Here is a 26,808-nt window from a genome sequence, read left to right as displayed (position 1 = left end):
GAGGGGGGACTTAAAGAGAAAGGAGCTAGAAACAGAGCATCTCAGACAGCAGGATGAATATGGGGTTGCTGCACTAGACAGATTGATTTTTTTCAGCATTAAGATTCTAGTAGTAAACCAAAATAAAACTGTTAACCTGAAAATGAGCATAATATGTCTCCTTTGACAAAATAAAATGTGTTGTGTAGCAGAGGACCTCGTTTTAATGTAATTTGCATATAATCTTCTGTAAAGTCACAAGATTGTAAACTGAGAGAAGCTACAACAACCAATTATATCTAACCAGAACTTGAGCCAACCAATCAGCACACAGTTCAGTTCAGCCATCAATAATATGACATCTAATAATGCAATAAATCAACACAAACGCATCAGAGTTAAACCCAAATGAGACAGGAAATGTGGAAATAAAATACAATACAATGCACTGACATATATACTAGTAATTATTATGTTTATCATTACCAAGGTAAATGTGACAACTTATCATAATATATATTCCAAAATATATCATTCAGCTGATGACATGGGCAGCAGAAACTGTGACTGAGTTTAATTATTTGGCTAATACAAAGTTACGCTGAGGTGTGTGAACGTGTGTGTGAGCGTGCAATGAGAAACACATTCGGGGTTATAGTCCCTGGTCTGTTTGCTTCTCCTGGCTCTTGGAGCAGGAAGCAGAAACACCTGCAAGAGTGTGTGTGTGTGTGTGTGTGTGTGTGTGTGTGTGTGTGTGTGTGTGTGCGTGTGTGCGTGTGTGTGTGTGTGTGCGTGCGTGCGTGCGTGCGTGTGCATGAGAGAGAGAGAGAGAGAGTGTGTGTGTGTGTGTGTGTGTGTGTGTGTGTACGGGGAACACTGAGGTGGCTGTTGTTCTCATGCCAGCCATCCGGATGCTCTCTCTGCCCACTGCTCTTTTTCATTCGCCTCCACTGTGAGTGTGTTTGCAAGTCTGCGTGTGTGTCTTTGTGTGTGTAATACTGCGTCCAGGTGCCAGCTGCCTCATCATCACTAGTGACAGAGTGCACTGGTCCGCACAGTGTACAAACACACATGCACACACACGCTTTCAGAAGGAACAGGATTCTATTGGTGCCACCGCACTTTGACGGCCAGACTCGATTAATTAATAAAAACAAATGCACACAGTCCGTACGCTTCAACCAAACAAGCACTTCATTAACAGACTGATCACAGCGAAGAGCTGCATGTCAGATCATCATCACAAAGAGTATAAAGAGGACCTGATAACCCAGACTTACTTGGTGCAGTCATTGAAGAGCTCCTTACACGGACTCTGCTCCAGCCTCTCCCGACACCCAGCCACCACATCCTGGGGTATGTCTGGCAGATGGGCTGCCGACTTGAGGGTCACAGAGAGAAAGACATAGGGTGAGACAAGCAGACAGTCAAGGACATAAACAAAGTGAGATGATGGTGTGATATGACTACAGTCTGTCTTGCCTAAGAAACGGATCAAAAGGTTATCATATAACCGGCTCTTCTATTGCTGTGTGTGAACGTGCACAGTCTGGCTGGTGGGGCATGACATCACGGCTGTGGTCACACCTCACCTGTTGGGTCCAGGTTCAAACAAACTGCGGTTTGTTTTTACAGTTTGGTCCAGTTCATGTAGGGTGGGGACAGTGTAATAGAGCACCAAGTTTAAAAATAAATGTCTTGTGGTGTATGTGTGGTGAGAAGACAACAAGGGAAAACCACATGAGTGTGTGATATGTAACACACCTACACATTTAAAAGCTAAACTCTATACTGCACATCCACCCAATCCATTTCCTCATACTCGCACTTTAGAATGACCTATTTCCTTCACTGCATTTTGAGGTGTGCGCCACTATCTTTTTAATGAGAAATTAAGTCTAGTTCGTCTCAACCAAAACTGCTAATTAACCAACCAAGAGAACCAAATGAGAGATGTAAACACTGCTTGATGCTACAGATAGAGATGCACAGAGTACACTAGCCACCAATATCAAGGGGTTGTTACCCATCTTTGGATTACCACATTTTGGATTAAGTATAAAGTCGATACAGTCCAGCACATATCATACATGCTGCATCATTGCTAAACAAGTCATTAATAAATGTAGCTGTATTGATTTACAGCATACAACCCTGATTCCTAATAAAAGTTATTGTTTTTGCTGAATATTTACTGAAAAACAATAACTTTTTTAATGTCTTGACTTTGTACTGTACTCAACTGATTATAGGGGAAAAGGCTTTCCAAATCGTTGCGTTTTGTTTTTATTTATGTTCTACACAGCGTCCCAACTTTTTTGTGACGGGGGTTGTAATTAAACAAAGCAATACAATGAAACATAGATCAAATATACAACAGTGTTTCAAAATGGCAGTTGTATTGTAATAAAATCAGTCTGTTCAATGAGATGAACTGGAAAATTTACTGCAAGATGTACTTCTGCAAATGTGAGCAAATATTATCTTAATCTAATATCACAATAATTTTTTATGTCCTCTGTTATTAAGCCAGCGTCTTACCCCATTATTAAAGTATGTGTCTAAAACATTCAGTCCACAGTCCCTCCTCTTCTCGTCAGGAGCGAGCTGGTACATGGCCTGTCAGAGAAGAACAGAAGTGTGAACAACCACAGCAGCGTAGGAAGCCATACTCATTCAGCCATCTTTAATATCTCTCCAAATAAGGTCAGAGAGAAAGAGATGGGTCCCAGACAGCAGAGAGGAGGGTTGGGACGGGGACAGGGGGGAGAGATATAGAGAAAGGGGTAGAGGGGTTAATGATGAACAAAAGCGAGGAAGAAATTAAAGCAGAAATGTAGGGCGAGTGTGGGATGGCAGACAACATTTCATTTTCAAGGCAGCAAACAATCCATGTTGGATCCAGCATCCATGTTCTTCTTCACGCTTTGTCCGTTACATCTGTCACCGACAAGGCCTCAGTTTTTACCCCTTCGCACCATCACAGATTGTGTTGTTAGTCAAATATGGCTGTAAGCAGGGGGAAGGTTTGGAGTTTGACTGGTTCAAGCCTTGTGTTTTGTTTGAAAACATGTTCAGCAGAAAGGAATGAAACAGAGCCGTGCGACTACACATCACAGCCAAGGCATGAAGTCCTCAGTGGGACTAGCAGCACATGTTACGCAGTAAAATGCTGCTTTGCTTCATTTCTTGCATTTCTGTCACTAAGTGTGAGTATGTGTCAATCCAAGCGCTTGTACCTACGTGCCTGTCGGCCTAAATTTAAAAGAACTAATGTGGGTTCTTATCAAAGAACCAGCATGATTCCCCCGTTTTTCTTTCTCACATACCTCCAGGGGCCAAGACACAAGCTCAGGCCTGTGTTTGCCTGCTCACCCAGGGGACCTGCCTCTGACGTGGGCTTGACCTCATGGAGGAGTGCAGGGAGAAGGGGAGGGGTCTGCTCTGACAGCCTGTCTAAGTCGCTAATCACCCTCGACGCCCACCCCATGCTACTGCCAAGAGCAGGCTAAGGACCAAGCACTGACTTTCCTCTCCTACTCTGTGCTCTGCGGGGCCTGATTCAGACCAGCCGTAAGGGACAAATCCCAGAGAGTCAAATCAGATAAGAGAGACTGAGACAGAGGGACAGACAGCGAGAAGAATGTTTACTATAGAAATTCAGACAATAAGCAGAGTGACGTTCCATTCAAAGTCTTACCACAGCATCCATAAACTCGATGCAGCGCTTCAGCTCTGGCCTGGTGTCACAGTACTGACGGAATAACAGCCGACCAATGGGCTGCTTCTCACATAGACTGGTGTAGTCCCTCTCTGAGAGCACAAGGGGAGAGGAGACAAGGGGGGAGACAGATGGAGAAAGGTCATTAAAATAGAAAAATACACTACACTTCACTACACAAAAATACACTATAACAGTGGTGTCAAACAGTCACAGGATGAGTCTTAAAAGTCTTTGAAGAAATAATGAAAAAAAAAATTCTACATAAATAATCTTTATGTTTGTATGTTTGTTTTGAGGTTCTCAGTCATCCAGGTCATGTTAATTCTAAGTGCTGTATTGTAGGCAACTGGACTTTCAGTTTCTTGAAGACGTTTCACCTCTCATCCAAGAGGCTTCTTTAGTTCTTACTAACTTTAGGTTTCTGACTTTTCAAATTAAAATACTAAAACACATCAGAATGATTATTAATCATTTTAAAAGTGTGTGTCCTAAAAACTGTAATATTGCTTTCACAAAAAATACAAGCTACAGTCCTCAACCTCTACTAGCTAATGTTAGCCTATATCACAGTATTTTCTAGGATTTTTTTAAAAAAAATTTTAAGCTAAATTTTTTAAAGCTAAATTAATACTTACAGCTTTTCCCATAGATTTTAATGGGAGCTGGAGTTGTGGATGCTAACAAAATAAGCTGTTTAATCATTGCAAAACAGACAAGGGCTAAACTTTTACTATCCATGACAATGAAAGATACTCTTGTAACTGAAAATGTATATATTAATGGTTAAAATGATATTGATGATAATGATAAAAACCAAGACAGTTAAAAAAGCTAACGTAAGCAGAATAGAATCAAGCCAAAACTTTGAATCTCATAGGTGTAGGTGGCAAAACTACCAACTAAGACTAAAACATGATAAAAACACAACACATTGCATGTCTCTGTCTGCTCAATGACTGTAAACTGTGTGTGTGTATGCGTCTCCTGTGCAGCTGGCCCCTGCCTATTAGGACTAATGGCGTCCATTTGAGTCATATTTCCTCTGGTACCAAATGAGGAAGACGACCCAGGACGTTTTCCATCACTGGTTGACAGCGCGGACACACACATACACAAGATAAACATACAAACAAAAATAGGCCACACACATTCATGTACACATGCACACTATGAATAGAGGAGGAGGGGGGGAGGATGAGGAGGAGGAGGACGAGGAGGGATGCATGGGATGAACATTTCTGAGTGGTGACAGCTACAGGACAACCTCCAACAGTAAATCAAATCTTCACAACAGCCCTCCCAGCTGCACTGTTTATTACACAGCATTCCCCTCCGCTCTGCAGCCCGGCGCTCCTCATTCAAACTCACCACTTATACGACCACAAAAACAAAGTTATCACTTTGGTGAGCAAACAGTGGAGTGTAGGGATATGATATTTTTATTGCTTCCCTTTCCACTGTGTGACTGCTGGGTTTTAAATCGGAAGAACAAAAGCCCTTTCAGAAAATCTCACGGTGAGATCTATAACTGTGTTGTGCTGTTGCACTAGCCTTCAGACATTGCCTTTCATCTTTGATCACCAAGTATGTAGACGCCTGCTTTGGTGTTTCCCTATCAGCTGTGTTCAGCTGTGAGCTGGAGCTGGGAAAGCCCCTCACAAAGGCAATGTTCAGGCATCTGTACAGCAAAAATGCTTATTTGCTCCTTTAGTCTGATTCACCTGGCCAGGTGAGAACAATGCCAATTGCGTTGTGTATGGTGAAATTACTGCGCCACAATGACTACTTTTTCCGTTACATGCAAATAAATGTGTTGGCTGGACAGGTTATCGACACTCTGTTCAATAAAGAAGCTTCTTGTGAGTACACGTGACTTCTGTTTATGAGCTGGTTTGTTTGCAAATGGGCAGCGTGAACCTAAACAAACCAAATGCAACAAAGTCAATTTTTCCACTGTGGTTCGGTAGAAAATGAACTCAGTTTAGCTCTCTTAGTTTGAATCATTGGCGGCTGCTCATCAGCAACCAAAAAGCTGGTGATTACAGATTCTTCATTTCAGTCGACATTTTTTTCTCATGGGAATTTGGCTTATTACCTACATATCATTACACCAGCAGGTTTAAATACATTGCGATACAATGAGCCTCCTGATAAGGTTTCAGCGTCTTGCTCGAGAACAGGTTTTGCTGCAGCTTTATTCTAATTCTCATGTTTCCTGCGACTTCAGAGGCCATTATGAACTAACACACGGAACACAAATGGTCATGCTCTGAGGTGACACACACCAGTTTGCGTAACAAAAATCACACAGAAACTATTGAGCAATGTTTTTGAAAGGATTTCAATGTGTTTAAGTAAATTACCTATTGAGCAACATATGTGACAGCAAAATGATGCATGTGTCTCCGGTTGGCAACAAGCATAATCCAAAATAAGAAAAGTGATGGTTTCTTGATAAAGTGATGTTTTCTAATACAAATGAATGTAACTGAACCCTTTTTGTTCCGTTTGGCCACAGGTTTTAAACACACAACAAATAGGTGTTTATAAAAGGGGCAGAGGAGTGTCTCTGTACTCCGGACATACAAAAAACACAATCTATGGTCATTTTTTTGTCCACTGTGGCGGGAGGCCTTTACTTGGTTTTTAAATAGAGGGGAGTTGTCTCAGCAGTTTGGTCCATACTGTGCTATTTTCTGTTATAGTTTGTTACGATTTAATGGTACGCAGAGAACTGGGACTTGGCAACAATCTTTAACCAGGGACACACAAATGATTTTAGTATCTATGTTTTCGCAACGTAACGCTAAACAAGTCAATGTTCTCAAAACACAGCATATTTCTGTAGGAACAACAACTACTGCAGAAGCTATTTGTGCCAAACTACTGAGAAAAATCGGTAAAATTAAGATAAATGTGCACTTTTTAAAAATAAAACAGCAGAATCTAGTGGCAGCTAAATAAATTCTTTAGTCCTGAGATGCTTGTCATTTTTGCAGCCTTAGTGAGTTGGAGTAACAACATTAACTACAGTGAAGTCCAAATGTCAAGATAGAAGAATGCTTAACCACATGTGTGTCTTTGCACATTCCTTCTCTTTATCTTGCCTATTTCTTGGATAAAGTTTACAGATTGATGGTTTTATGTTCACAGTCCACATTTGGGAACAGTATCCAGAGTTTTGCAGCTGAGCAAAGACCTGAAAAAACAAACAAAAAAAAAAAACAGTTTCTTTGGCCTGGCTCTGGGTCAGTGTGCAAGAGCATGTATGTGTGTCCAAGCCGATTCCAGGCTCTAAATCATTTAAATATGAGAGCGTCTGCCAGCATTCCACCAATGAAAAATTTCCTCTTTGCGTAAGAGAAGCCTCTCCTGTGTCCTGAAGGAAAACAACTCTGAAAGTAAGACGACAGAGAGAGAGAGAGACGGAGTAAGAACGTACACGACGGCAAGGTGTCACTGAAAAATGGGACAGGAAAATGAAAGGGCTGAGGGGAGAGCTGTGAGGCTTGACTAGCCTGGACTAGTAACTGTCTGTGCCAGTGAAGTAAGCTGCAATTACAACTTAATTAAAACTCCAATTTAGGCAGACACTGAGTGAGTTAGCGAGACAGTGAATGGTGCACAAGTTTAAGTATGTGCAATGCAGAGCCCACAGTGATCAAATGTAATGGGTGCACATGTCCTGTATGTATTGGATGGATATCAGAGGAGAGAAAAAGGGAAGGGGAGATAGAGGGGGGAGGAAGAGAGAGGGAGAGTGGCCTAAGGCTGGCAGACAAAGTGGCTGCAGCCCACATAATGTAATCTGTGCTTCCTAGAAGTACTGCACACTTGTCAAGGCTAAGGTCAAATGCCTGACATTATCAAGACACAACAAAGACACTGCTATCAGTCGCTATACTGTGTCCTTCTATCTGCTGCAGCTACACCGTGTGCGGGGCATGCGTGTGCATCTCTTCAAGCGGGGGTGTGTGTGTGTACGTACATGGACATGCCTACACGTCTGTGTGTTTAAGTAGGCAAAGGGGATTATTTTAATCCACCGCTCTGTGTGATAGGGAAATTACGCAATAGCGTCTATGTAATAGTGACGTATGTGACCCTCAACAGCTGCTGAATGTACGTGCACACACACACACACACACACGCACACACACACGCACATATACTGTAGCTGATTTTCAGAATCCTCTGCAAAGTTATAATTCAAATAACAATAGATATGCAAGACACGACAGGTGCATTTTTTTTTCCACACACTTCAGGTGGCAGTCGTGCTGTTTTTAGGCAGGCAAGTCATCACCGTTGATGACAGATGCACTCAAGTTTATGATAATTAGAACTGTGAGCAACGATTTGTTATATGAAGACAAAACGTCAAGGTACAGAATCGACGCGAGTAAGAGATTTCACTTTAGGGAGTTCATCTATATGTTTCACTCCCGACTTTTCTCTTACTCTCTCCTGTCCTCCCATTGTAAAAGCCTCTCTCTTTCTCTTTGTTTCTGTTTTTCACTTGCTTTCACCATAACTCTCCTGTTCTGCCACTCTTATGTTGCTCTGAAGTGGTGGAAAGAGGGGAGAGAGATACAGATAGTGGGAGGGGGAGGCATGGAGACAGAATAGAGGGAGGGAGAGTATGTGGGGGAGGGTAGCACTGCAATCTCTGGCAGAGATAGCTGTGACGCACTATTACACACACACACACACACACACACACACACACACACACACACACACACACACACACACACACACACACACACTGCTGTGGCATTCAGAGGACCAGGGGGGGAAAGTGTAGCCTAGGAGTACAGTACTCGTCTGGGCCACAAAGACAGAATCCTGTCCCTGTTTCAAGTCCTGGATATGGAGAACAGGAAGGAAGCAGGAGTGAAGACGTTTTGATTTGGTGTGTGAGCGACAGATAGTCTGTGAGACACACATGTGTTGTTGAGAGAGACTTTGAGATTAAGAAACGGCTGTACAAATGGATTCCCTAAGTCAGACACACACACACACACACACACACTTATAAACACACAGTTTCCTGTCCCCTGCCTGTAACTGCGGGTGGAGACGGGTAGAAACAGGAAGGAAGTCCAATCTGAACTTCCTCCCGCAGTCAGACCCACCCCAACGACACAGCATGGCATGTTATCTTTCTGCCTCACTCACACAAACACACAGGCACACTCCCAGTTTCTTACCGATAGTGCGGCGTAGCTCCTCACACTGGCTGATGTGGGGGAGTTTTAGCATCTCCTTCCATTTCTTGCTGCGACCATTCCTCTTCCCTCCTCCACCTGAGACACACAGAGAGAGATTCAAATCAGCCCATCAATCAAGTCATTGCTGTTGCGCACGGAGTACTTAGCCGCATCCATCCGTTGGCATTTTCAGCACATGAAGAGGAAGACAACCAGCAGAGTGGGTGCGCGCGCAAGTGTGTTGACCTTGCAGTGACCAGAGGCAGGGACAGCTGGTTCATCTCACCAGTCGCCTCCATGCATCATGACAGAGCATGTGGTGAGGAATGTTGACAGCTTCAAAGATCATGGGGCATACACACATCACATCACACACACGCACAAAGTTGGCTTTCCCCGAAGCACTGTCAAACATTAACCAAACATAGCTTAAACATTTTATCAGTTATGTCATACACACACACACAGTGGTTCTGGACACATCAAATGACCCTGATGTGAGGGGTGAACAATCTCTAGGCACAACAGCGCTATTCAGAGGACTGGGGTCACTCCATATATTTTACTGAAATGCTCATCCCAACACCAGCAGGTGTGTGTGTGTGTGTGTGTGTGTGTGTGTGTGTGTGTGTTTGAAATAGTCTCATCAGGGGTGAACTGAGGTATTTTACTCCTTGAGGACAGACAGGGTACTGTGTACTGAGAGATGCTGCTTTGATTAGCAAACTAGGAGCACAGTAGACATTTAGAGAGACAAGAGGAAAGCTTATAAACTAGTGTCAATGTGCATTGTGTGTTGGTGCACCCATGATCAAAGCTGATGATCATCATTTTTCTGGTAAAGACACAATAAACATTATCTGTAAGAAAAAGTGTGCTCGGAAGTTCAAACAAGAAGGATCCAAGGCAGTCTTCTGTCGAAAAGGGTTAAAAGCCTTAACTGAGATGGTTATTTCATACTGTAAGTCCTAAAAACTCACTAACTTTAATTCCTTTGGGGGGGTTTAAAACTATTTTTACACTATTTAACTATTTAACATTAGGCTCTGGAAGTTTTATAATTATTAAATCACTTTGGACTAAATAATTAATTAAAAAGATAACAATATTAAACTTAAAGTTGCTTTATACAATTTGGCTGTTTTACATTTTTCAAAAACTCAATCTGAAACCAATATAGTGGACAAAAAGTGCCAAATGGCATCAATGCAACACCTCTGATGGAGCTGTCAACTCTTACCATCATGTAAGAATATTTATGAATGTTACCATGCCATCCCTTTCCATTGCTTTTATCTGATTTGCTGCACTGCTAACAGTAAGTATAAGCAGTTATTTTATGTCCGATATGAACAAAATAAAAAGTATTTTCTACAAACCCCATTTTCAAAATCAAAAGTTCAATATTGCACTTAATAGTGTAGTACTTTTTGATTTGTAATACGTTTTTTAATTTACAGATTGTCTGATCAAAGTAAGGTGTCATGCGATTCCAATTTATGATGACAAAGTTATCATTCATATTCATACCAATATCTTAATTCAACTTGAAAGTAAAGAGTACAAAGCATTCAAAGCCAATCTTTGGTATTCAGTTGATGTCAAAGCTACATGTTTGCCTTTAAAAAAAAAATAACACAGGGCATCTATTCTTTCTGGTTTCTATCATTACAAAAAAGTATAAAAGGTATATTATAATACAGCCAGAATTTGAAGGTAGTTCCAAAATCATTGCAGGCAGCATGTCACCAGAGTAAACAACTGCTGCTTTTTGCTAGCTTCGCTGTAGTGGGCTACCGCTAGCTATTTAGCTCATGGCTCACTTAGTTGGTGCACCAGCAGACCTAGAGTTCTGGATCACAAAGGGAGTCACCACAAGCGATGGAGCCCAGCTCAACTGGATTTGGCTGGGGCTAGCTGGCATGCAAACTTCAGTGTCTACTGCAACACAGTACATAGACTTGGCATACACGTTGTTTCTTCACAGTTCGTTTTTTGAATGTTTTAAACTATAGACCTACAAATTGCTCCTTTAAAATGAACCCAATAGACAGGAAGTCAACCTCTTCAGTATTCGTGATTTTTTTTTGCGTTTGCAGAAAAATTATTGAGGGACACACCAGCTGCAGGCACACACCTGGTTTGAAAGTCAGTAGATTTAAACCCTCACCCTTCATCCCATCACTTCAATTCCATGTTTTAAAACACTGAGTAAATAAACTCAAGTGAACCATGTAGACTGTGACAGCTTGAGGATGACAGGGAGGGAAATCCTCTGCCCCCAAGTTCACGAGACACCGGCTGGTCCGGCAGTGACATGTGACAGCTGCAACATTAACGCATACAGCGGGTCACTATGGTCAAACACCTGCAAAACACCAACACACACAAACGTACTGTCTGTACTGTACAGTGTGCATGCTCTCAGCTCTGCAAAAACATCCCCATTCCACTTCATCTGCAACACGTCACTTTTGTTACACAATCATACTTTGTAGTCTTCTCCCATGAACAATAACCAAAATAACACAAAAACACACTTACAAGTCATATAACAGCCCTACAAGCTGTCATCATTTATTTAAACAAGCAGTAATAACACACACATTCAAGACGGGGAGAAATCTCTTTACTTTGTCACATGGCTTGAAAGGAGAGTTACATGTTGATGTTTACCAAGCTAAGAAGATCCCACAGCTCTTGGGTTGTACATGTTGACAGGCATGTTGACAGGCATGTTGACAGACCTGTTGTAGAGCTGCAGGGCGCACACTCATATGGACGGACAAGCCCATGCACAAAAATGTACTCTCTCTGTTGCAGGAAAAGGAAAAAATAAAAATAAAAGGAAGAGCAGGGAAGACTAATGTTGGAGTTAAAAGTTGGATAGGCTATCATACACACTGTCTGATGATAACCAGTTGCACCTGGCTGGTTATTTTGCAGGAGAAATCCTTGCACACACACTCGAGCCAAAAACACAGAATGATTGATGAACAAAGTCAAACCAGCTCAACAAAAAGTAACAAATTGTCAGAGATTCACTTCATCCCTGTAAGACGCTGATATTGTTAGAGGGAAATTTTGAGTGTTGAGACATGAAGCACCAATAAAAAATCAAAATGGCAATGCTGGTATACTGTTCAAAGGACACAAGGGTGAGAAATGTCACCTAATCTTACAGAAAGAGGGAAACAGACAAAGAATGTGACATGAAAAGAAAGACAGGGATTTTTAATAGCAAGCTACGGAAGAGCGTGCGCGTATGCACGTGCCTGTCAGAGCTGGCTGGGCCACCCCACCCTGTTTAATGTCACTCTGACGTCAAAGCCATGTGTGCAGGCCCTTAATGCAGACAGGATGGAGCAAGTATTTATTTAACTTTGGTTCTCCCCTCCGAGAGAACGGGGCCCTCCATAAACACCGACTTCAGAGCAGTTTCGCTCATTCATAGCCGAGCTGCGGCCAGCGCTGAGATCATCGCGCAGGATCTCGAGACAGGCCTGCGCATGTGCCGCTGTGACAAGATTCAAAAGCTGGAACATGTTGAAAAAGACTTGAATCTTGTGACGCGTGTGCTCGACTACAAGGATGCACATTCCTTTTCCTGAAAAGATCTGAAGACAGTGGGGTCATCCTGGTCACACAACAGTCCAAAACGAGTACCAGCGACTGGCCGACATTACCTCACATCATCCCTGTTTATCTATCTCCACATGTTTCCTGTCGCTCTCTGCAGTGAACTATCTAACAAAAGCAAAATACCACAAAAAGTGCCATAAAAGAAACTGGCAGACAGCTCTGGCCACAAATGAATGGATGACCAAACACCACACTCGGCCCCTTTAAAACAACTGAAGCTAGCTAAAGTTGTCGTCTGTCTCATTGTTAAAATCCAACAGTCTGTTATTTCTTTAAGGAGACACTTAATGCCAAGTGGCATCAATGCAACACATCTGATGGAGCATTTCTGTCTTATTACAACATATCAAAAACCCCCCTGGCGATCACCATCCATCACTTTTATCTAACTTGGAGCATATTTTACAGTTGGGATCATTACAGCAACAGCATTGTCATTTACTTTGTGTCTGAGGTGAATTTCGGTATGTTCCTTTCATTTTCAAGTCTGACCGGTTTAACGTATCATAGGGGAGTATGGAAAACGAAGACAAAGAGAGGGAGAGAACCGTTTTCAAGCAGAGTTCGTTTGTCTCTGTCTGTCCATGCATTAATGGATGTACACTCTCTTCTGTCCCTCTTTCCTCCCCTGTGATCAGTTGCAGATTTCACACGCTCTTAATGGGCGTGAAGGCCAAATACAGTCCAACACCATCCCAAATATGCTCCTCTCCCTTTCCTCCCATTCCTCTCTCATCTCAAGAAGGAGCCAGACTGGAGGTAACACAGTAGACTGTGGAAGTAGGGCGAGATGTTAACCCTGCCTCACCATTTCAGAGTTCATGCAGCTATCCTAAATTTAAAGAGTTGTTATTTTTTTAAGAAGCCAGTTCAAATAGAGCTCATAACTTATTTTGCATCCAAAAGTTAATGTGGACTTAAAGATAGAATTGACAGAGGAAACTTCTGTGTCAATATTAGCTCATTAAAGATATACCAGCAAACAGATTGGTTTACAAGTCACAAGAATACACAACACAGAAACATCAAATGTACTGTATGTTTCAGGTGATTACATAGTTTACATAGTTTGAGAAGCCAATTTCTAACTGTAAAATTTTTGACACATACATGATAATGACTAGGAATAAATGGATAAATAAAAAATGCATGCGTTATGCAGTTATGAGATATGAGACAGACGAGACATGGATTTTGCAATACTAAAATGTCTTAGTGTATTAAAAGTCCTGTGCGTTTTTGTGGGTGCGATAACATACAGCTAGAGGGCCAACCGTGTACTTATAGATCTGCAGTAACACCCAGTAACTACCATTTTCCCTGCTAATGCCGGTGTTGGTAACACAAACATGTGGAAGAAAGAACCATCACAAATGTCTTCAACTACTCCCACCATCCGAGGAAGTGAAGACGCAGTAGATTATCTTTATTTTTGATGCAAATGTCCCCACAACAACTGGAAAACTCTTTTATGTTTGCGAAATCATTTTACTTGGGATTGCTTTTTCAGCGAGGGCCAGCAACATAAAAAGCAGAACTCGCTTCAAAACTCAACCTCAAGGATGGAGCGTTACAAAGTTCAAACTTGGAAGCTGTAAGTTTGGCCATTTTTTATGTTGCTTTACTGTTTACTTTGCAGGTTGGCCTGTTGAACTTGACATTAGCACAATCTGTAGCTAATGTGGCTAGTGTCTATTATAACATCAAATTGTATGGACGTAGTAGTAGGGTAGATCGCCACCCCTAAAATGTCTTGTTTTGACATTAAGTTAATCTTTACATGAGATAAAGAGAAAAGCAGCAACTCCTTACACTTGAAAAGTGACTTAAAATTAAAGTAGTTGCAGAGAAATTTTCCAGCTCAGCCAGAAATGGTTCCAGCTTCACAATGTGAACATTTTCTGGTTCTCACACTTCTGCATGATAATAAACTGAATGGTATTTGGACTGATGGTCAAACAATACAAAACATTTTTAAAAGCCACCACGATTATGATCATGATTGACAATTAACCAATTAATAGAGAGAAGGATCATCAGTTATAACCCTAAATTACTATGTAGTTATTTTTCAAAGTGAGACATTAAAATCTACTCTGTTTTAATTGAGAAAACAAAGTGTTATATGGGGCACATATACCAATACATGAAGCTATTATTTGCTCCCACAATCAATGAATACAGTCAAAAATGAAAGAACTGGTGAGAAGATAAAGAAAAACTTGGAAGGGGAAACAGCATCACTGGCAACTTCCTCTGCTGTGATTCCCAGCTTTTTCAGATGTTACTGTGAAACACAGAGCCGTGCGGCGCTGCTGTCTTCGCAACCCGTCTTTATTTTGCATCGCCATATGGGAGAAGCCACTCGCCCATCTGATGAACACATGTCACATGCTGACACTCAGAATAACAGCCACAAGGCCAGAAAATCCAGCTCGTCTGTGACAGTGACAGACCGACGGCGGCAGCAAGCAGCTAGTATTTACATCTTCACACGATGTGCCTCTCGCAGTTTGGCTAGGGCCCTATAATCAGTACAAGAAGGTTTAACTCCTTGAACGGACATCAAAAATGCAGCATGGGGGTCAAAGATCAGGGTCAGTGTGCACTTAAAAATCCTCTGGGCTTAAAATGAAGAGAGAAGTTAAAGAAAAACAAGGGAGAAAATGTCAACATCCAAACATGCTGTGAAGTAACTCCACTACATTTTGGCACTGAAAGCTTTTTTCCTACCTTTCAAAACACTGATAACACTGTTTACCAAGATATTTTTGGCCACAGAAATCGTACCCTAAATATTTGGTACCAGCTCACACCTTGTCAAATCTGACCCCCACCCTGCCGCAGTCGCCCAGGTGGAGGTTTGGATCGGACGGCCTTCAGTGCCTTCCCAAAAAACATGACTTAAATGGTAGGAAACGAGAGAGGGTCACGCTCAGTTTAGGCCCATTGTAACAAGAGCATGCACATGGGCACAATGGAGGCCTGGTCATGATAAATGAATGGCCTGTTGCTTTCCCAGTCACTCTCCCGTACAGTGTGCGATTGGCTGGAGTAGCCCCTGATAAGGAAAACATTAGCTGCGAGTATCTGTGTTGCCTATTCAAAGCAAAGGCCCAGTGTTTGCATAAGGTAATCCGTCTGTATACTCGCACTGAAAGACACACATCAGCTGAGAGAGGGAGGAAAAAAAGAGAAACATGTGAACATCAGGCAGCACTCACCTCTATCACATGCCCCCTTCCCTTTTTCCTCTGACTCCAGCCTCTTCCTCCCCTCCCCCATATAAACAGTTTTCTTCTCTTGTTATGCCTTCGTTAATTCTTTATGGCCAGACCTTCCTCTCCCCCTCCACATGGCCCTGAGAGAAGGCCTGGGTCACGTGTAATAATCTGAACAACATTACAACATCAGAGTGAATTCCAGGACATGACAACAAACGGCAAAGCAGCAAAAAAAAAGGAGGGGGGGGCTACACGAGGTAGGACATGCCATTATTCACATGAGCAGAGAAGAGACACACACGTCCACGCGCTGCACACAAACATGCGATCTTGCTCATTCCAGCAGCACGCTGTGGTGTTTTGCAAGACCTTTCCTTCCTCCTTCCCATCTCTCTGCATTCAAGATATTCCATTAAATCGAGCCGAGACGTGCTTGAAAACTGACCCTTGTTTTCACAGTGTCTTGAGGGGCGGGAGGGAGGGAAGGACAGCGCAGGAACATGGTGAGACTAAACTTGAGACAGACGCGCAGAGTTCTAGTGCGCAAGAGGACAAACTGAAAGGTCAATCATCATATATGTTATCTCCAGCTGTCTCTCAGATGAAGGGCCCACTGACTTATTTCACGGCCACGCTGAAAGAGCAGGAACACACACAAAAACACCCTTTGAGTCCTTGGGTGTGGAACACATGTTACTCCTTGAAGATTATCTCTGATAGGACAACACCTTCAAGGTATATGAAGGCAGGAACGATATAAAATTTAATCAAGGGCAGACACAAAAATGTTTTAAAAAGGCAAACTGATAAAGTGTGAAGGACCTTTGACATTTAATACACTTGCTCCAGGATTTTGCCAGACCTCTAAAATCTCTTTTTAGAAAAAAAAATCTTTATTTGAACCGTAAGAACTTGTAAATATACTCAGTCGTACACATTGTTAAGATCAGACTGACAGCTGGGTTCTCATTGAAAGAACACCAGTTTAACATTTTATAAGGCAGCTGGAACAACGTCCCTATGATGTTCACAAAGTACCTGAAAAAGTGCCTGTTCATGCTTAGTCAGCTTGCCAAGAAACTGTGCTAATGAACATCCCAGTAGCCACCCAGCTAAGTGTCGCTACTAGTGCCTGTGTACGCAACACACTGCGTCTCGTTCTCCGCACACCCATTTGTGGGTGTAATAACTGTAAAATGGATCCCACATCAAGGGACAGTCACAAAGCAATGTGTTTTATGAGGCTCAGCTGGAGGAAACACCCCAGAGTGATGACAACAAGTGTTAGCCCAGCTATGACCACAAAACTAATAAAGCTACACTGGCTAACGTCACAGGAAAACCCTCACAAGTCGTCTGAGAGGACCTGCTGCAGGCCTACAGTCTGAAGGGTGGTGGAGAGGTGGCAGAGGGAGGTTAGTGACACCAACAGCAGAGGTATATATCCAGTTACATCTGTAATGTTCTATGATGAAAAAATATCCAAGTGTCTTGCTTGTAAGGTGGAAATGAGTTACATAAACAGGATTAAAGTCTCTTCAGTGAGCACCGGACTGTCCACATTCCTTCCTTTTTATGAAGACAGGAGGAATGATGAAAGAAACACAGCAGACACAGATTTGGAGAAATCTGATTCCAGGAAGAGAGCGAAGAGGGAAGAGGCGAAATCCTTCTATGTTCAGCCACTCTGTGCGTTTGAATATGAAAATATGGGTTGAAATGAAATACGTAGTGAACATTGTATGTTCTTGTTCCTCCTGCATAAAAGTTGGCCTTAAAGAGACACTCTTAGCAAGGACGTACTTCTTTTATTAACAAAGTTAGTATCTGTCAGTGACGGCTGTAAAACAATGGAACACCAGTTTATTTTGGTGAATAGTTGACCATTTTTAATGAATTTGAAAAATCTTGAATTCATCCCACAACACTTGTGTCACAATGGTGAACTTTTGTATAGCGCATGTTCCTTATACACAAATGTAGAAAACTTAAAGTAATATCAATACTTGACTAGTACAGATACAATAAAACTTAATTGGCTAAACTAAGGAAACCTGCACAGTCATCAGGTTTTGATTTCCCCCTTATATATACACTTTGAGCAGAGGCCAGGTTCTTCAGTGACAGTAAACCACAATAGAGCAGAATACATTGCAGACATCCAACATTTTGCGTTTTAAGAAGGGTTGCAACATTATGAGGTTTTCCATTTCATAAAATATCATGGTTTAACGGTATCACAGTAGAGCATTATTTTGACTGTTGTTATCAGTTACAGTAACCTTTAAAGGAATGAAAGCAGAAGGGTTTTTTGGTTGAAAAGATGCTTTAATAGAATTTGACCAAATATTATGTCCTAACAGACATGAATCTTGATATAAATTTGAAATATAATAGCTTGTTACAGTGTGCCTTAAAATCTGTTTACCACTGAAATCCTAATTTTAACTAAGGGGTGCAAAATTTATCAGATATTGTAATGTTGGTGTTCCTGGAACATCATAATTAATGTTGCTCCAGGACCGTCACTGCAACTGACCAAAGAGCGACAAAGTCCATATTAGGAGTAGGTTGTGACGGATGAATGGGTTAAGCACGGGGCTTTCACCACGGGAGCAGGGTTATTGTCCTGGGAGGAACTGACTGTTATATTGTTGACTTATTATTTTCAGTTTTGTTTTTTTGCAGTGTGATTCGGTTAAAACAACAACTAGGCCTACTTAGTTAGGTTTGGGAAAAGATTGTGTTTTAGGTTAAAATAAACCCTTTCACAATGTGTTAGAAAGGATAACTTCTTCCATGAGCTTATCTTTCCGATTAAACTATGACACCAAAGGAGTGTGATTGGTAAGTTGCAATGATGGTCCTGGAGCAACATTAATTTTGATGTTAGGTGTAGGAACAACACCAACACGGCGATATCAGATCATGCAGGGTGCAGCAACTCTCCTCAACTGGAGAAGCTCTTTCTGTCGTGCTCCAACAATGCATGCACCCACCACTGCTCTCTGCAACCACTATATTTATAACTCACAGCTGAATGCAACAAGTAAACACTGGCTCTCAGAAGGCATTCTGGGAAATGTAGTCAACCTCAGATATCATATTTCTTTAATCAGTGTAAACAACTGACCTGATTTCATTGGTATGTCCAATTTAAGAATAGTCCCAGTGCTCTAGGGCAGTAGAATAAAAAACTACAAGACCCAGATTTTCCTCTTGACTATGTGGTACATTTTTACTCAAAACAAAGCAGTGTGAGAACTAATGCTTTGATAGTTTCAGGCATTATATTTCAGCAAATCATGTAGTACAAACATGTTTAACAAAAGCCTCAATGTCAAGTTAATAAAATACAACATACATCTGTCAAGCCTGATCAGAAAAAAATACAATCACACAAAATATGTAATATAATATCTGACGATGTCAGAGAATACTGGGGTGGATTTTTCTTGAAGAAAAGTACAACTTCAGCAAGTGTTTACGGCGTGATGGTTGAGATTAGGGCTTGCATCTGTTGACTTTTCAGGTCTGACAGAGGAAAATATGTTACATATTAAGTCTCCAGGAGCTATTCAGTGCAGCTTACCTCCTAATTGAGATACAAGTGTATATTCAACTACAAGAGACTTATCAGTTTCTATCAACTATTCCTTCCCGTTTTATACAAACCGTCATTTTATGTGAAATTGATCAAAAGGACTCTTCAATTTGGTTATTAAAGAGCTCTGACACATTCATGTAATGTTACAGCCGAAGAGTAAACATTATTTTTTTCCACAGACTTCACACCGCCATCTGCTCCGCTATGATAGGGTGCTCTGCCAACTCAGGTGCTGCACAGTATTGTAAACAGTGCAGTCTGCGGGACAAACTACGATAACACTGTTTCTAAATTATCTCAAGTGCTTTTAACTGCATTATGTACGACAAGTTCTCTGTGACTATCAGCTAATGTATGCACCAATATATTCTGTGATAAATACTGTACTAGCTGCCAATGAAGGCCCTCCAATATATCAGATTGTGAAATACTTGTACTTAAATACTGAATATGGGTGACAGTTAATGTGAAAAGAGTTTAGACTGTCAATAAAATTACTGATGAGATACTCATGATGTTATACTGTATAAGACCATGTGTTGTAAATAACTCTCTCCACATAAACTGTTGGATGCATCTTCACTCTTTTCAAAACCATCTAAAATATTCTCACGGGAGCTGTAGCAATGACTTCCTCTGAAAGTAGAAGACGTTCACCTCATGCAACTGTCACCTCCCATAGTGAGCGGCCCTAAAGTCAAAGGGAAACATCTGAATTCTGTGAATGACGTTTGATTTCCTTTCCACACATTGGTACCAAATGTATATATACATTTTTACAGAGGCTGAGGCGGGAGTAGTGTCATCTCTACAACACCAAACCACTTCCCTTGACGTGTCATTTCAACTGAGGCAGACTGGACACACCCTGCCATAACACTTCTCACTATGGCCACCCAGTTTCACATCAACAGGTAAGTGAAAGTTGAATAAAATGTCAAACGTAGCATCTTGTGACCACCTTCAAACATACAAATGTCGGATCTTATTGTTTTAAAGAGTCAAACCTGGAATGGAGAAAGCTCCATAGTGGCAAATTAAACACAACTGTTTATGCATTATGTTCAGAATCTGCTTGTCAATTCCCGTCTTCACAGTCGGGTCAGAGAGTTACACAGCAACTGATTTAATGTCTTGCTCAAGGACACATCAGCAGGGCAAACTCTTGCTGACTCAGTGGCTGCAGCTCATGCAGCTGGTGGACTGCCTTCCTGCACCCTGTCTGCTGTGTGCAGAGGCTTTGATACCATGCAGCATGAAGGTGATCGAGGGGGGGGGGGGCGACTCCAGAAAAAAAAAGGGCTTCGACCTCTGATCCACAGAGCCGTTTTTAAAAAAGATGGGGTTCGCTCCATAGCCTGTGACACTGCCAGTGTTGTGACATACTGAAACACTTTTGACAGCTGCAAACACCCACCTCTGGAAAGGCTAATTGAAATCAAATTAGTCTCCCATGCACCTTAAGGGGATAAATTGGGAGCCATTAGCTGTTTTAATCTGTGTTAATTAGGCGCTAATTAACACCTTGAATGGTATAGCAGGGAGAAATATAACAAAACAAAAAAAACTGTATACTCAACATGTTTGACGTGGTGAAGGAGTGTCCATACCATGTCAAAAATCCTGATGAAGACTGCAATTAAAAGTCTACTCATAAGATGCCATTAATTGTATAAAACCTATTTGCTCTCCCAAGTTATGAGACCAAAAATCTGGTTGGTTTTTGAATTTGGTGAACAACTACAATGATTACAGAGTTATCAATTAGTTTTCTGCCAAATGACCCACTGGTAAATCAACAAATGTGCCACCAGTAGCCTATATCATGGACCACATATATAGACACGCCGGGCTCCTTTGGATGAAACACTGACAGGTACTGAACCTGTAGATCCGATCAGTGTACAATAACCTCACGGGGTAACACTCACGGCAAAGCCAAGCACCATTTAACGGCAGGTAAAGGAAAGCCAGATGCCTCGTCAGGAGCAACTGCTGCTATGAAATGGATTCACCGCTGCTGTGAATAATCCATTTCACAGCAGTGTTGGCGTTTAGTCTTGAACTGAAACGCAGTCCGAATATAATGCAAACCATGAGCAGCTCGGGAAGGCCACTGCATACGCACACTGAACCGCGACCCCCCCGAGCCATCCATACGCACCGAGAGAGACTTTGCTGTCGAATAAAATGGATCAACTTGCACAACAACCTCCGAGGCCACAGGCCCTTTCTGCTGGTGTCCAATCCGATTGGACGAGAGAGAGAGAGGGAGAGAGAGGGAGAGAGAAAACACACAAGTGGAAATGGTTGAGCAGTAATAACACCTTTCTACCCTCCTCTGGCAGCTGATACAGTGTTGTACACCCACCCTGCGCCCACACACTGGCTACAAAGTAGCCTCTCTGCTCTGCCATCTCCTGGAAAACAGATGGATACTCGCCTCTTTGCCACCTCCAGGTGAGCTGCTGCGGGATCACCAGCCCACAGAGCAGCGTGCACACCCGGGGCTACAGCGCTTGGGCCGCCGGGGTACATGCTGGGCCTTCTTCCAGCCTCCCACTGCATCTAAACAGCTTCACTGTAATATTATTCCTCCCTCCCAGCAGCTCCTAATAAACAGTCAAACGGCAATGCGGTGACAATTATCTGCGTCAAATAATACCACACGTTCGCTTTACATTCCTAATTGGTTTTTAAAAACACACCGAAACCTACAATGACAGGTAAGACGATCGTGCTGAGCCCCAGAGCCCCACTGCGCAGCTATATTTTGCTCCACACTCAATACCATGTAACGTGAATACCATTAAATATTCGTTATGTCACCGTAAATTGTAATTATCCACTAAACCACTGGCGCTCGGTGTGTGAAAAAATTTGCTCGACAGCCTCTAATGCAACGCTGCCGTCTGAAAGCCGCGATGCTGCAAACACTCCCTGCGTTGTTCATCTGGAGCCCGCTGCTCGGGCCTTATGTTAACCTGCCCGGTGAATGTGTGTGTTGTTAGTGTACAAACAGCTGATTTCAACGGAATATGTTCGGCGTTTGCCCGGAGACAAAGCGCTGCGCAGGGATGGGAGACAGAGAGAAGGCAGAAAATCCCAAGGAGGACAGCCAGCCGAGAGCTCAGGCTCGTCCATGACCGAGTCATTGAGGTGGGAGAGAGAGAAAAATACATTTTAATTCCTTCTCATTTAATAAAAAATAAAAAATAAAAAAAATACATTCAGCTGTGCTTACCTTCCCTCGCCTTCAGGAGAACCGTGTTGGCCACGATATTTTCAATCTCCATTGTCAGAATGTGAATCCCGAGCAGTCGCGATACATTTCACTCAGCGGAAAAAGACGGTTTTTCTGATCAAACGTGCCGACGACGGTCAGGCTGCTGCACGCGCACAGGGCGAACGCGGCACTGGCGCATAGTAGGTGTTTAATAGTGGTCGTCGTTCCTCTCCATTGCAAGACGGGTTTTTTTTTTTTTCTTGTATCAAACCCTACCTACGGAGCTGTATGATTACGACGGGGCTTGTTAGCATTCACAGCCTGCCTCCCTTCCCTCTCTGCCTGCCTTCCTTCCTGCTTCGGCTCCCTCCTCCTCCTCCGCCTCCTCCTCCTCGCCCCTCCTCTGCACAACGAAGCAGCGAGAGTAGGAGGGATCAATTTACAACCAGCGCAACCACACACACATTCACACACAAGCGCATTCATACATACATGCATGTCATTTCCTCGGCTTAGTCTCCTGAAATTACGGACGGTTACGCCATTTATTGTGTGGCGGTGTCGGATTAAAAAACGTGCTTATGTGTGTGGTTTTCTACAAGTTTCCCCTCAGGCATGATATTCTCCCGAACCACAGGAAGAGAAAGCCCACTGGAAACATCTAGAAAAGAAAGAGAGATGTTTCCTTTAAATAATCATTCTCAAATTGCTCTATATCCACACATGAGTGGATGTGCTAATAAGTAAACTTTTCCTCTCCACGATTTCCTGCTTTACAGCTGTTTCATGTGCTGCTGGCTCATGCGTTGTAAGGAAACATGAATGCCATTTGCCACAGAGGCCTGACAGAGCTCTCATTGTGTGAACAATGGTGTGGTGGTTTTAAGTTGTTGCATTATGCCAGGTTGCACAGCCTGGAGACAAGAGATAACGCATTGGTTTTTCTCATCTTCGCGGCCACACTGTGACCCTCTGGGCTTTCTAATCTTGCTTTTGGATCAGGTGAGCCCACAGTGCTTTGACAAGAGCCTTGTGTCAGTCTGCAAGGAGAGGGTCTGGTGCCAGCTGAGATGATGTAGTTGTTTTTACTGTATGTGTAAAATTTGGTCTTGCAAAGGTTCAGAGATTAAATGTAGTAACTGAGAATAAATAAGTTTCACTTTGTTACGACGATCATAAAAGCATTATGAGCGAGGCCTGAGGGTATCTGTGGACCAGGGAGCTGAGGACCTCTGAGGTCAAAGGTCAGCAACTTTCTTCTTTTTGCTGATTTTATTAGCACAGAATGTGTAGAATTACTTAAACAATAAAAACAATCAATATCTTATACATGCTTGCTGTTGGATATGTGTTCTGTAAAATGAAATTAAAATTAAACAAACAATGAAGACTTTTTGTGAACAGTTGTGTGTGTGTCCTATGCCATGAAATCAATATTGGCCACATTTCTCACACAACCCTCAGTGATGGAATGTAACTGAGTACATCTACTTGAGTACTGTACTTAAATGCAATTACGAGGTTCTTGAGGCAAATATCGTAACTTCTACTCTTCATTTATTTGATAAGTGCAGTTACTAGTTGCTTTGCAGGTTCCATGCTGCATCAGAGTCAAATTGTGCATTGTGTGTTAATTAATAATTAATAAATCCAAATCTATGTTATCTACAATCAGATAAAAATATATATTTATATTGATTCAGATAATCAGAACAATGCTGAATATCAGATCCAATAACCGAACAGGCAGGTAATCAGGTGACCCATAGTTTAAAGTACCTACATACATACATGTATAATTTACTTTTAGTCCTACTTTTGATACTTGTGTCCATTCATTGCTTTATTTACTTAACTACATTTAATGTCAGATACTTAAAGACTTTTATTCAAGCACTTTTTGTATGTACAGTTTAGACAAGCAGGTGCTATAACTCTGACTATAACTCCTCATTACATCCATGGTCATTTCCAAAGAAAGAGACCGAGACCATATATCAACTTGACTGTAACGGTTTCACCACTTCAATATTACACCACTGTCTATGGTCTACCAGTACATGCTTTCTTCATTGTCATTGTGGGCGTGTTTGTCTGAAACAACAACAACAAAACCTACCCACATTGCCAAATTGGTCTGGCCCAGTGACAGGACACTTACAGGCGGCCCAAACACAGCAGTGAGTTACAGTCCACAGGTGGTCCAGGTCTGGTAACCAGAACATGGGCAACATTTGGCCTATGACATGGCATATCTCAGCCAACTGTATGACCGTAGTTGGTCTTGTTCAGGCCATATGTTGGACCAGAAAGACAAGAACAGAGACATCAACTTTAAAATGGACAGCTCTGTAGAGGTGTCACCAAACCAGCAGTCAAACACATCCAACAATCCTTCTACTGAATGATCGACTAAAGGACAGCTGATCTTCTGGTTCTAGCTACCAGACCTGGATCACCTGTGGACTGTATTTCAGTGCTGTATTTGGGCTGAGTGTAAGTATTCTGTGTGGACCATCACTGGGCTGAACCAATTTTGCTACATGTGTAGCTAGATGATCTGACAACTGTAGAGTCAATGCTGCCACCTAGTGGTGATAATACATAAATACAAACGAACATGACAAACATCAGTCCTACAGAAAGCCTTTATGTTCAAATCTTTTTGGAAGGTTTTGACAAAAGTATCCTCACATATAAGTATAAAACAATAAGGATATATGTTTTATTTCATTAGCATACCCTTCACATTAAATGTAGTTCTCAAGTCAGTCCTGTGTTGTGTAAATGAAACTATAACGTGTCTCCATCACTAAACATGGTCAAGTGGAGCATAATGGTGGAATATACACACTACATTAACTAGAATACTGTACTTAAGTACAAACTTGAAGTGCGTGTACTTAACTTGAAAGTTTTCTTTTAATGCCACTTATAAATACAATATAAACAAGTAGAACTGAGGCAGGCAATTAATAATAATAATAATAATAATAATAATAATAATAATAATAATGACAATACATTTTGTTTGACTTCAACTTACAGAAACTCATTAACCAGCTGTTTTGATAATGGTTTCCTTGAAAAAAAAAGTTTAATGACTTCAATTTATCTTCAATAATTCTGATCAGTTTGGACTGATGCTTGGACAAAACAAGCATTGTTAAGGTGTCACTTTGGGCTCTGGGTAATTGTGACCGCATTTCTCACAATTTTTTTAAAATAAAAACATGCAGACTTCATTCATGCAGAATTCACTCCTTACAACGATGTCAACAGATCCCTGATGTCCGTAAAGCTACACAGCTGTTATTTAGACTCAGTTTAGCCTTAATTTCCTATAATTCTTTTGACAATCAACATTACATTTATTTTATTTTATTTATATACAGTATGTATGTCTAGTTCCAGTAAAATCCAAATACAGATACAAATACAGAAATGTTTATGACATAAACAGATAGATGCAGATAGTAGCTTTCTGTTACCAACTACAATAGTAAAATGCTAAAACAATAATACCTAAGTAGAGAAATAACAACTCGGTTTTAGATATACAGAATTAGTTATACAAGCAGCATTATTCTGCATTGAGTTTTTTCTTTTTCCTTATACTACTTAAGCACATTTTCTTGTCATCTCAAGTAAAAACAGGTTGATTTCATGTCAGTTCCCACACCCACTACATTTTGTGTGGGGAAATGTTATTCTGATTTTTACAGAAAGCAGTGCTAGTGACAGATAACTGTTATGATATTTACTGTGGAGTCAGATTAAAATGGACAAGATGAAGATAAACAATCTCTATAGGACACTATGTCTCGAGAACATCAGAGAAACAGATACATGGTTGATGAGAAACAAACAAATGGGAAGCACTTTGCCAACAAGAGTTGTAAACCATAAGTAAGTAGCTTTTACTGAATTTGGGATTTCTAGTTTTCCTCTCTGTTGAGATGCAGGCTACATTTAAGTCACCAGGTGGTGCTGGAGACATAAGAGTGTCTGACGAAACTAAACCAGACCTTCACACCTACAATTCATTTAAGGTGGTGGTGGAATTTCAACATACTGACCACAGCAAATACCCCTCATATGCATATTAGTCATACTGACCTCTACTTCTGCGTGTACAGGGGCTGTTATTCTCACATTGATTCACAGAGAGGATCTGTCCTAAAGCTATATGT

The 26,808-nt window shown here is 41.6% G+C and overlaps 1 protein-coding gene across 2 annotated transcripts in view; it reads right to left on the bottom strand.

Moving 5' to 3' along the window:
* The window catches only part of grk4 (G protein-coupled receptor kinase 4), a 44,739-nt gene extending 21,767 nt beyond the window's left edge, over positions 1-22,972 (bottom strand). For both annotated transcript variants that reach the window (XM_084341000.1, XM_084340999.1), the window contains exons 1-5: positions 22,634-22,972; positions 8,917-9,012; positions 3,680-3,792; positions 2,521-2,598; positions 1,260-1,360 (exon numbers count right to left, since the gene is read on the bottom strand). In XM_084341000.1, coding sequence (XP_084197126.1) covers positions 1,260-1,360; positions 2,521-2,598; positions 3,680-3,792; positions 8,917-9,012; positions 22,634-22,685 — 440 coding nt within the window. In that variant the 5' untranslated portion in view covers positions 22,686-22,972. The remainder of the gene's footprint in view (positions 1-1,259; positions 1,361-2,520; positions 2,599-3,679; positions 3,793-8,916; positions 9,013-22,633) is intronic.
* Positions 22,973-26,808: the final 3,836 nt, after the last annotated feature.

The sequence above is a fragment of the Pagrus pagrus genome, assembly GCF_965226575.1.
Source record: "Pagrus pagrus genome assembly, chromosome: 2".
Taxonomy (NCBI): Eukaryota; Metazoa; Chordata; class Actinopteri; order Spariformes; family Sparidae; genus Pagrus; species Pagrus pagrus.
Note: the sequence above shows the minus strand (reverse complement) of the source record. Positions and strands in the feature narration are given on the sequence as shown.